We start from the raw sequence: 12,422 nt of genomic DNA on the forward strand, positions 1-12,422 counted from the left end.
TTTAACCAAAAATAAAATTCAGAGCCGACCGATTTATTTTGGAGTAAAAAATGAACGCATTACCAAATAAACTAAACTAAATTCCTAATGTACTTATTGTGTATTCAGAACATAAATGTCTTTATCGGAGTTGATTTCCCGGTACGTAACGAACGTTTACACTGAGGGATTGCCAATGATGATCAGACGTAACTTTGTCTCTCGTTTCACTAGTCAACAAACCGGACGAGAATACCAGCACGCCCTGCATAATTATTTATAAATTACTCGACATACTAAAATTCAATCACTGGTTACCATATTTAATTACAATTACAATAATAACAATTTCTTTTTTTTAGGTAAATTATAAATTATTATTTTAAATAACAAAAAAATAAACAAATGAAATGTGATGTCGGCGGTATTCATAAATGTCACGATCTGGTAAAAATTACAAGTGTATGGCGCGAAATAATAAATTAAAAACTAATGAAGAAATTTCGGATGCTAAATTATCAGTAGACAGTCGAACTAAAAAATGTATAGACTGGTTAATTCGTAATGGAAACCCAAAAATTAATACCGACTCACAACAAACGCGTGAAAACATCAAACCAAAATCATGTGGAAAAAAAATCGCAAAACAATAATAATAAAAATAACAGCGACAGTAGCAGCAGTACTATAGGAATTCAATCACTACCGATTGAGATTCTTGTTGAAATACTTTCTTATTTAAATTCACGTGATCTCCATACTCTCGAAGAGGTTTCGAAATTTTTTGAAACGCTAGTTCGTCAACCTTCAGTATGGAAAGCTTACGAGGTAATTATAATACTAATAACCGATTACTGATCGATAAACTTGTTTTAAATTAACGAATATTTGTTCGAAGATTAAGGAACATGATCCTGAGACGTACATAATAATAGCACAATTGAAAAGAATGCCACTTTTGGAGCGATTAACTATCGAAACACGTCCCGATTGCGACGATATCCTAGAACAATTGTCCCGCAGCAATCGAAAACTCGAGAGACTGCGAATCGTCGACTGTACCGGTTCGACCGGAAAACTGTATCTGCGTTCAAGTTATTTGACTAGAATATTAGAACGGTGTAATCGTTTACACACGATTCACATTCTCGGCAGCCGTTTGCAAGGCAGGAAATTCTATCGACTATTGGGCGATATGAATACACGTCTCCGCACACTATCGACACAAGCAACATCATCACAATTTCGTACCTTTGCCAAGCACGCCAGTCACTTTAACGATCGGGATCGAAAAGTAATATGTAATATGTGTATAGGTGGTAGAACGTGGGCGCCGTTACGTTATTTTATGTTAGAACGTCCAGATTATCAACGTCCATTGGCACCAATACGACGAACAGTTTTAGTCAGTTACCTACACAAAGACTTTCTTTCAATCGACGTTACTGATACTGACAAACCCACCAGCACGACATCAAACCCTGACGACAGTAGCCTTCGTAATTCGTGTCCATGACCCCAAGGTTTTACAAGTCCGCGTGACCAATAGACCAACAATCATTTTTTTCTAGTCCACTTGCATTATTACTTTTATCATTTTTTTTTCATCTTTAGTTTCACACATTTACAAAACATAAACCGCAATAATTATAATCGTAACGAAGATTGTAATAATTATTGACCCGTAGATGCATAACAAACTAATTACATTTGGTTGCTCGATCTTGCGATAATATTTATCGAGGTTTCTTCTCAACCGCATCATAATCATCATCATCAACATCAACATCTCCATCTACTTCTATTTCAAATGCTCATCGAGTCGTTACAATAGATGTTGGATAGTACAATTAAATAAAAGACCATTGGTCATTATTAATTATTCAATTCAATGAACACAAGATAAATATCATTTAATAAAAATGAGTATTTAAAAAAAAATTATCTATAATTACCGTTAATTATTAATTTAATTTTAGATTTTGATGAAGAGTAATGGATTAATTTTTTTACTACCGTAATTAATAGGGTATAGTTTGAATTTTAGCAAGTGGGTCGAGTCTCAATGTACCTGGAACACCACGGCCACACCACTAGGTATTCATTTGTATATATATATTGATAGCATATAAGGTTTACCCAAAAGAAAATTAATTCGTGCGTCACGCAACCAACCGAGGAACACGATACTTACTAAGTACTTGCTACTACTACGCTACTTCTGGTTCTATTAACACTTCATACATACGTATATTCAAATATATATATATTCCCACGTATTTATAATGTCACGCGAACTAAAACCACTGGCAAATTAACATCCGCACCTAATTCCTCTTGTCTCAAGATCTATATAGATCTATAGACATATAGATATAGGTCTATAAGTATATATGTATATATATTATTCAGCAAGTTATGTAGAACAAGGCGATGACAACTATAACAATAACCAAGACAACGACACCAATTAGGTACAAGTTTCATCTGAACTGAATTTCCGCACGCGATAACTATTTCCCACACCGCAAAATTACACTTGGTCATACTCTGTTGTCATTGTTGAGGGCTAAGTATTATTGATTTATCGATAAATAACAAGATTGTATGTATATATAGATATAGATACTTAGTCGAGACAATACAATAGACGAACAATGCGATCGGAATGTGTACGGTAGAGATTAAACCAACACACAGATAATTTACAAGGGAAAATTGGAAGATTACCAATTGCTAAACATCACAACATTCTAAAGTGCAGACTGACGATAAATGTGTGAGCTTTAAGTAAGTGTATTACGTGTCATAGCACGTGAAACTTGAGAAGCTCACTTAAATTACAGGATTAAATTAGCTGCGCTAGTAAAATGTGTACACGAGTTCTCAAAATAATCCATCTGCTGAATGTAAATGCATGTACTTGTATCTGTATTATATCTGTAGCCAAAGCATTAATGCATCGCAAGGTTAGTTAAGCTGTCCCTGAACTTGGAGCGCATTATTTATACCTTCGTGTAAAAGCTTTTGCACCGTATGATCAAGTATCAGATGTCGTTCAAACTTAATAAATTGCTTGAGAAAAAGGCATTAATGACGTGGATCGATATGTCGGTGAAGGAAACGAGCTGATGGCTGGCTTTGTTTCATTTTTAAAGCAAATATTTGCTTTATTATTTTTTCGGAGAGTGAAGAAATGATGGATGAGCATAAAACAATTGTTAAATGGATAACTTTAGCGGTATTTATGCAAATAAAGTTTGAGAATGATCGCACACCCTGCACGACATGCCTCAAAGAATATATATATATACATATATCTATCTATATTTACAACCATTTATCTTCATTCATGAGGCCAACAGGTATTTCCGATATGCTTCTGGCGTTTATTCGATCTAAGTGCCGGTGAATTTACTAATGGTCAAGCTTAATTACGATCCTCTTTCTTGAGCAAACAAATTATTCTACAAAACAAACATCACGTTATTAAAATAAATATTAATTTTAAAAATTAACAAACAAATAATTCAAAAATTATTTCAGTACAAAGTTTTATAAATAATTATTTGCAAAGAAAATGATTCAATTCTTGATTGCACAGGAGAGTAAACATGAAATAATGTATTGATGTAAGGTATTATTATATCGTATTGATTCATATACTCGGAATACTAATTCATATATGCCGAAAATAAATATGATTGCGGTAAATAAATAATAATGATAGTAATAATGGTAATGTATGAAAATATTCAAATGGAAACATATGTTGAATTTTTAATAAGTTAATGGAGAGAGGCAATTTATGTCCATTGGGGTGAATATAATTTGGTGATGATATATCTACACGATAGTGATAAGATCAACTGATAAGAAGAACATGCATGGAGTTATGATAGCGAAAGAAATCTTAAGATAAGCCATCGCCCGATTAATATGTAAGATAATGATAAAAAAATAATAAAATATAATTTATAACATAAATGATAAAAGTAAACAAAGGCGTTTTGATCGCGTGAATAAACATTTGGCGTCAGTAGCAAGGCCCGAAGTGACACGATGCCCAGGAATCCGAGACGATAAAAACGACACGCGAACTTGCTAAGTTTATTGACTAGACTACTATACAGGAATAAGGAAGACTGAGACACGATCCAATGGAAATATATACAAATATATAGATATATATTACCTATACTTTATACATTGTAGCTATATATATTTACGCTTAATGTCAAATGAAAAGGTCGAAGACCTAATATTTAATCCGTAAATTTTATTCATGCAATTTCCGCCTCGTGATATTTACTCGAGGCATTTTCTATTTACATCCATCCAATTTTTTTAAAATTACATTATTAACTTTGTTGTAATCACGTTATTATACGTAATCAACTAGCATAATGATAATAATTGACAAAAAACATGTCGTTCAATTTAAATTCTGGAAAGAATATCATCAACTTGAAATAATTACTTCCAAGTTTAAATTTTATTAAGCCTCAAGAAAATATTTTCACGCTCCAAGAAAATTTTTCTTTTCAGTTCATAACGTAAAAAATTTCCTGGGGAAAGTAAAAATTTTTTTTCTGTATTAATAACTACAACTTATTACTAGTTAACTTAAATAGTGTTGAATGATCATACATTTTTATAACGATAATCGATCATAAATTTAATTATAACTAAGGACAGAAACTTCCGCATGGAAGTACCGGTTTATTTTTATTCCCTCTAAATTGTCTGTCCTCATGTGGCTGTTACACCTATATATATGTCTATACATATATTTCATTTCCTGGCCGACTTTAGGAAATAATATAAGGCCGCTATTAGTTGTGTTGATATGAATTCAAGTATTAAAGCCACGCTAATACTCATATTTTTTTTTTTTTACTACGATTCCCCTATCATAAATCAACTGTTTCGGTTTATTATTTTTTTATGTGATTCACATTTTCACTTCGTTCCACGTCATGAATTATATTTTCATATTTTCTCTCAGCTTGCTATTTCAAACGTTTATTTAATTGCTGTAACAAAATTTTAAAAGTTATTTAAACAAAAGCAAATATTAATTGCCATGAAAGTCGATAAGATTTGTAAGAAAAAAAAAAAGATTCTTAATGAAAGTTTATTTATAAATTGTAGTGGTAATAAAAAAAATAAAAATAAAAGTTTTAAAAAAATCTAGTAGGGAGATGGATCTATAAGTAGTGCAATGCGGATTGACTGCAGAGATTGTCAGGGGAACAAATTTACCATTGGTCCAGTGAACTCATCCATCGAGATAAACGTCTCAGGATGCTGAGATCTTGTCTTAAAATAAATCACAAATGTTTCAACTATACAGCTCTCTAACAACTTTACCATTTAAATTATCACTCATTAAATACAATTTTTATTTACCTAATATTTTTTTTTTGTTTTTCTGTCACATAAAACTACTCAAGTTATTTAAACATGACCAGACAAAATAAAATAACTATACATCGACGTAAATTAAGTGTCATAATTTAAAATTGTTTTGTAAATGACAAATTAATAATTACAATAAACAAAACAAACATTGTCACAAGTGTGAAATTATTTAAAAACTTACTCTTTACTTGTTTTATTTACATAGAAAAAAAAATATCACCATTCTTAACCTTGGCCGACACTTGAATTTATTCTGATTCGTACGTGTGTCAAAATTTAAACTAAAAAAATAAATAAAAAATGTTTCTCATTACATTAGAAAGTGAAGTAACAGCAGACGTATTATACCGCGTGTGATTTTGACACAACTATTGAGTACCGTCAACAGATAAAAATTTTAAAAATTTTTTATTTTATTACTAAAATTACAGTCAATTTAATTATTGATTATTTTATATTTTTTTTTTTTAATCAAGTATTTAATGTGAAAATAATTTTTTTTTATAGTGTAGTGTTGCTTACCTTACAATAATTAAGAGGTAAAATTCAGACGGTTTACGGCCATACCGTCTCGAAGCGCGACGGCGACTGCCTCTACCAGTCGTATGACAAACTACTTTGCTGTACAGTCATCACCAAAAGTTATTCACAAATAAACGGGATTGGTGGATTACAGCCATCGATCGATTAACTTTTAATTTCAGCCTTTACCCCTTTAACTTTGAATATTTAATTCAACGTTTTGTTCCCGGCATTTATTCAAATTTTTTAAATTTTATTTCCCAACCGAAAAGAAATTTAAAATTTTTATCGCACAACTTGAGGATTGAAGAATTAGTAATTTGATAGTTAAGTATTATTGCAATATAAAATTTTTATGGATGACTATATTATAATGTTAGGTCAATAACTATTAAGCTATTGAAGATATCAATGAGCTTTCAATGACATTTTCAAGATTTAAATTTCATAATAAAATCTCTTATCGTATTACAGTTTTAACATTTCAATCTTCGTAAAAAAAAATAGTAATAACCAATTACTCGTGATCGATTGACAAATTGTACGTTATTTTGTTACGAACGACTGACTACTGGATCTTACTTTTTTTTTTTGGCATATCTATTTTCGAGTTCCAATAATTTTGTGTCCAACTCTGCGGTTGAAAATGTCTGGAATAGATAAAACAAATAGTTAATAATTATTTAAAAAAAAAAAAAATGATTGTAATGATAATGAATGTGAGCTAAACAATTTTTAATTTTTTTTTCTATTGGAATACGACGAGGCACGAGGTGGAACCGCCTCTGTACATCTGTTATAGATTAGAAAAAAAATTATCATGAGCAACTACATGAGAACACGATAGAAAAAAGAATAAAATATGTGTAGTAAGATGCGCTACGATTTTATTTATATTTGTGCGATGGTTGTTCGCATGTTGCTGAAGCATAATTTTTTTTTTTTAAATATAAAGTGACTGAAGTCTCACGATTTGTAAATAAATAATTTGTTATCACTATTTACTGGGTGCTCATTACTTATTTGTGTTCAATAAATATAAAACACAGTAAGATAAGAGACCCAGTACCCGATCAGGGAACTAGTATTCAATCACTCGTCTTTGTTTATCTATATTACTAAATATTGATATATAAATACGTGGAGTGATCGGGCACTGGGTCTCTTTCCTTGGGAGTATTAATAAATTTATATTCAAGTATTACCCTTTTGTTTGAAGGATTATTTTTATCATCGTCCGCATCTTGTGGTATCTGAAATAAAACGGAAATAAATACAAGTCATGTAAAATTTTGTTGAGTAATAACTAATTACTGAAATACTGACACAAATATTTTTATATTCTGGTGAAATACTTTCTAGATAAAGTAATTTGTCTTCTATTTTTTTGACACGTTCATAAATATCACGAGGAACGGGTTTGGCAATCCCGAGAAATCTTTCAGACTCAGACAATCTTTCATCTAACGCTGAATTCAAACTAGTGTTTTGTTGATTTGATTCATTTGAAGATGAAAAGTTTGTTTGCGGTCCATGTGGATTGTACACACGATGAACTTTGACGTGACTTTTAGAGTCTTTGCGACGAATTAAAATAGCATCGACTCTGGCACACGAATTTTCAACTTGACTATTCAAATGTCTGCAATTATTAATTTATTTATTTATAGAACAAGTTTTAATAATGAGCTGATTAAAATAATGATAATTGTTATTACAAACCTATGACGACAAAATTCTTGAATATTTACACTATTAACATGCTGGCGTTTCCTCAAAATAAATGACTCAATTCTTCTATTAAGCTCATCAGCGCTAGCCTTAACTTGGACTTGATCAAGATTTACTTCATATTTATCAAAATCTTGCTTGAAAGACTGTACAATGTTATCTTCTGCTGAAGACTCTTGGATACTATCAAGCGGTTCTACTTTGGGGATTAAAAGCTTATCATCTAAAAAAAATAACAATCAAAATTAACACATGCAATTTATATAATTGGCGTTTAATTGTTCAACAGTAAATATAAATTTTTTTGTACAGAAAACAGATAAAGCTTAATTATAACAACATGCCAAAGAAGTCAAATAGTTAAAGATTTATTTGATAAAGCCCACGCACATTCTTTATTTTCCTTCCAAGTTGATTGCTGATCCTCGTAAATTTCTTTCTTCCAAATCGGTACTGATGACTTAAGAGTGTCAATAGCAAACTCAACAGCTTGCAGTGATTCTCGGCGATGGGGAGAAGAAATAGCTATCGCTACACTGCTTTCACAGACTGGTACTTCACCCAAACGATGGAAAATTGCAATATGCTTGACATCCCATTTTGCGCGAATTTTTTCACAAATATTTTTCATTTCTTTTAATGCCATTGGCTCATAAGCTTCATAAGCCAGTTTAATAACCTGTTGAACAAATAATTTTTTATCAACACCACAATCATTAAATAAATTAAATTTATTATTATTATAAAATTACCTTTTTGGATTCAAAATTATCACGAGTTGTTCCGATAAATGTTGATATTGCACCACAAGATGGTGAAATAACACAACTGACAATTTCATCAACCTGTAACTTATCTTTTTGGAGTTTGACGATATTTTTTTGTTCCTCTGTATTAGCCTGAAAAAAATAAATAAATAAATAAATACAATTTATTAAATTAAAATGATGCTGAAGTTAGCAGACGTCAAATAATTTTTTTATTTTTCTAGAAAAGATAAATTACAAAAAAATAAATATTTTAAAAATTGCACTTGTAGTTTTTTTAGTTTTCTGCTGTGCATTTTTTTTTGTAAATAATTTGTTGAAAAAAAAAATCCGAAAATTTTATATTGGCTGCTAACTTCAGAATCATAAATTAAACAAATATAATTATGTAAAAAAAACAAACCTCCACTGAGAGGTGGGATGACTGCGATTTCATCTCTGTCGCAGAGTTCGAGCTCGACATCATTAGAAATAAATTCCTCGTTAACGGCAATAATAACGTTATTACGTATACTCTCTAATCCAAATATTGAAACAATTTTATCCAGTAATTCAGATGATGAAATATGTTTGCAGATAATTATTTTAGATTCTTTAACACCAGCAATTTCACGTGCACTCGCAAAAAATAATATTTTAACATCTGTCTCCTGGGTGCTGTCATCCATCATGAATTACTCGGTCATAATGGTAAGTGGTTGGTGCCTTGGTAATCTGATACATTATAATCTTCTTGTTTCGAACAACGGGGTTTTTAAATTAATATGTACGCTATTATATAAGTTATTACTTTTAATCCACAAATAAATATTTAATAGAGGTTATATTGACACTGGAATTATTATCATAAACACGTGTCACGTGATCAACAGGTTAGGTTACCCAAAGATCAATAAAACAATTTTTTTTTAATTTCTTCAATAAAATTTTATTAAATAGTCAATAAAAAATAAAATACTAATTAAAAATAATTAAATTGAGTGATTACAAGTTTAAAAAATGAATTTAAAAAGTTATTTTGACTCGAGCGGTTGGCGCGAAAATTCAAATGATTCAAACGCGAGGTCACTTGTCGTGCATTTACGAGTTGCGGTTACGCCAATTACATTATCTGCTATTAAGTTTCTTTATTTAACGCGTAATAGAAAATAATTACTTTTGAATTTTTCATTAGATTTGTGTTGACACGTACATAAATTATATTTATTTTTATATGATGCCGTACAATGTGAGCAATAGATAAATTTATATTTCTTATAAATATATTACAGATCGCTGACAATAACAACTTAAACTTTAGACGGCAATCATTTAATTAAATAAACAATAAAAAATTATAAATATAATCAAAGCGTACATAGTCTTGTAACAGTGTCCTTGATGCAGCATTTAAACGTCTAATAGCGTGCACATTTAATACTGCAACTTATGTTCTGTTACTTATAGACAAACCAAGTAGACGACAGTCTATCGTAATACGTAAGACTAAAAAATATCAAGTCCAAGTCAAGCGGCTATAGGACAAGGATAATACATTTAAAAGGCATTATTCCCTTTATGACAACTTCAATTAAAATTTCACGCAAATACTTGTACTTCATTGTTTGTCCATATACGTTAATAAAATATATATATTTAAAACAATGAAGGATTTACTATTTTAATAATTTATCGCATCAAATGTTTTGTTGTTGTTTTATTTTTTTTTATAGATATACCACTTGATAACATGTACTTACTCTATGTACATTCATTATTAATAAGGAAATTTTTTAATGTCAGATTTCTCTATTATTATTGTTGAGAAATGTCCGTGTGTACAAAAAAAATTATTTATGATGAGTACACCGGGAAAAGAACATTTATATTAATTCAGTTATGATGATAATGGTAATTATTAAAAAGTACTTTTGAAAAATGGGCATTGAGTTAAGGGCATGGCGATTTGTTTAATGGATATTACTACAAGTTTAAGAATCTCCTTAATTGTATAAAAGTAAAAGTTGATGAGAGAGCTGACAGTTGTATAGACGTATAAGTTTGTGTCATGGTAAACAGACGAGAAAAGTTAAGTTGTGTAGATTATCTAGGCTATAGAATACTGAGTTGAGGTGTAGGTTCTTTTATTTTTAAAATAAACTCTATTCATTTGACGGTAAATTTAATTTTTTATGTTTTTCAGTGCGGAGAATGACGTTTGATTTTTTTTTAAACATAAGTTGTATTGTATAAAATATCTTCTACGATGTGGAAAGATTAGATAACGTAAGTTTTTTTTAGATTTAATTGCATAAGGGATAATTATTGGTTTATAATGGTAAGGACGAAAGTTGTAAAGTAATTTAGAAACTTCTAAAAGGTTGAAAAGAACAAGACTTCGTAAGCATGATAGGCATTGAAAGAGTTTCAGCGCGAGTTTTAAAAAGTTCGTAAAATAATTAAAGGGCAGATTTTTTTTTTTTTTTTTTTCAAATTATATATATATCGAAGTATACATACGTAACAGTACTTATCGATGTAAAATAATTAAAAAGATAACTAATTGCTTAAAAAATTTTTAGAATTTTTAATTTTTTATCAATATGTCAAGTTTTCAAAGTAATTAAAATTACATTAGACGTAAGAGAAAGTGAGATAATATTTGATTATACAGATGCGCATGTGCGAGCGTGTTAATTTTATTCAAAATTAGAAACAAGGGTCTTCCGTTTGGTATATATCAAACATTGATATTTGTATTTGTTTACATTTAATCAGCAGAGTAGACTTATGTAAGAAATTCAATTTATTTAACGTTGAAAAATTGTACTTATACTCAAAAACAATCCAATTTCTTAAATAAGATCTTCTACTTCGTAAACAAGCAAAAAATTTACTAAACAATTTTTGATACCTATTTCAATTAAATTGATTGACGTAAAAAGTGAAGATTAAGCGCGCGAAGAAAGTTAAACTTTGCGCTAATGCATAAAAAATCCAAAAATCAAATCCGTAAAGTTATCCCAGTGACCCAGAAAGTAAATACAAAGATATAAAATTCCGCGTAAACTAATAATACTATTTAACGCTGGGTGTCAGAGTGTTTATAAGATTGATAAATCTTAGACATGTAGCTCTGATGGCGTTATCGAGTCGGTCCGAGCTGTAAGCGTCAATCTGGAACACTTGGATAGTTATGTAATAAACGCATGGCATTGGTAATTGAACGTAATCGCGCGCGCGCACAAGAAAGTGTTATATGTCTATATACAAACATAAAATACATAATATATATGACAGGTATATGTGTACACATCTAATAGGTAAAGACAAAACACAAATAAAATCACGGTTGCGATTCAAATCTACAATCTCATCGATCAATCGACTTACTAGATTGATTTTCTACTACATATGCACCATTTATCTATATATATATAATATACGTGCACATAAGTATCATATGTACTTATATTACTGATGATACTATGACGAGTATTATATAAAAATACAATTAATTCATGTCACGGTCGTGTATTGTTGCAATAAATGTTTTGCTAGACAACATCATCCTAAGCAATTGATGTATCTTTGAAAAAATTAACTTGCTCTATTCGCGAGTTAATACATTTATTTATCATGTGCGATTGATTTTTTTTACGACTCTCGTTTAATATGCGAGTTCATATATATCCAGGAGGTCTAGTTACGGGGATTCAATAAATTTATACCCCAAGACCCAATTTCGCGTACGAGTTAAAACAACCGCAATGTGTAAAATAATAAATGCTTTAATTAAATAACTAGATTTAAAATAGCCGAGTATGTATGTTAATTTATGTATTATCTATACATACTTTTAAACAGTTTAAAATGATAATTTTTCGTTTAATCGAAGCCACACTTATTCACACGTACGGCTTAATGTTTTGCCCTAATGACCAAGCGATAAGGAAATGCGATTTGCAATCGCTTCTATATAATGATGATATTTCGTTCCTCGAGTAAAGGTCGACTACA

The 12,422-nt window shown here is 30.1% G+C and overlaps 2 protein-coding genes across 2 annotated transcripts; one reads left to right on the top strand and one right to left on the bottom strand.

The window, feature by feature from the left end:
* The first annotated feature begins 54 nt into the window (after nucleotides 1-54).
* On the top strand, nucleotides 55-1,941 carry LOC130676277 (uncharacterized). Its single transcript, XM_057482415.1, has 2 exons — nucleotides 55-807; nucleotides 878-1,941. Exons 1-2 carry the CDS (start codon nucleotides 544-546, stop codon nucleotides 1,493-1,495), a joined length of 882 nt encoding a protein of 293 aa, XP_057338398.1. The 5' UTR covers nucleotides 55-543; the 3' UTR covers nucleotides 1,496-1,941.
* A 3,640-nt stretch (nucleotides 1,942-5,581) lies between these two features.
* LOC130676274 (molybdopterin synthase catalytic subunit) lies at nucleotides 5,582-9,037 on the bottom strand. The gene is made up of 8 exons (XM_057482411.1): nucleotides 8,827-9,037; nucleotides 8,409-8,555; nucleotides 8,047-8,335; nucleotides 7,648-7,879; nucleotides 7,252-7,567; nucleotides 7,131-7,178; nucleotides 5,926-6,575; nucleotides 5,582-5,684 (listed from the first exon to the last, which is right to left on the bottom strand). The coding sequence occupies exons 1-7, from the start codon at nucleotides 8,887-8,889 to the stop codon at nucleotides 6,504-6,506; spliced, it is 1,167 nt and encodes a 388-aa protein (XP_057338394.1). The 5' UTR covers nucleotides 8,890-9,037; the 3' UTR covers nucleotides 5,582-5,684; nucleotides 5,926-6,503.
* Between the last annotated feature and the right edge of the window lie 3,385 nt (nucleotides 9,038-12,422).

Source organism: Microplitis mediator, chromosome 10 (assembly GCF_029852145.1).
Source record: "Microplitis mediator isolate UGA2020A chromosome 10, iyMicMedi2.1, whole genome shotgun sequence".
Taxonomy (NCBI): Eukaryota; Metazoa; Arthropoda; class Insecta; order Hymenoptera; family Braconidae; genus Microplitis; species Microplitis mediator.

Excerpts from the sequence above, each read along its gene's own strand:
- LOC130676277 (XM_057482415.1), top strand. The coding sequence starts at position 544 with ATGGAAACCCAAAAATTAATACCGACTCACAACAAACGCGTGAAAACA. Across the intron at positions 808-877 it reads CAGTATGGAAAGCTTACGAG|ATTAAGGAACATGATCCTGA; the intron begins GTAATTATAATA and ends ATTTGTTCGAAG.
- LOC130676274 (XM_057482411.1), bottom strand. The coding sequence starts at position 8,889 with ATGATGTCGAGCTCGAACTCTGCGACAGAGATGAAATCGCAGTCATCC. Across the intron at positions 8,556-8,826 it reads CATCCCACCTCTCAGTGGAG|GCTAATACAGAGGAACAAAA; the intron begins GTTTGTTTTTTT and ends TATTTTTTTCAG. Across the intron at positions 8,336-8,408 it reads ATAATTTTGAATCCAAAAAG|GTTATTAAACTGGCTTATGA; the intron begins GTAATTTTATAA and ends TTTGTTCAACAG.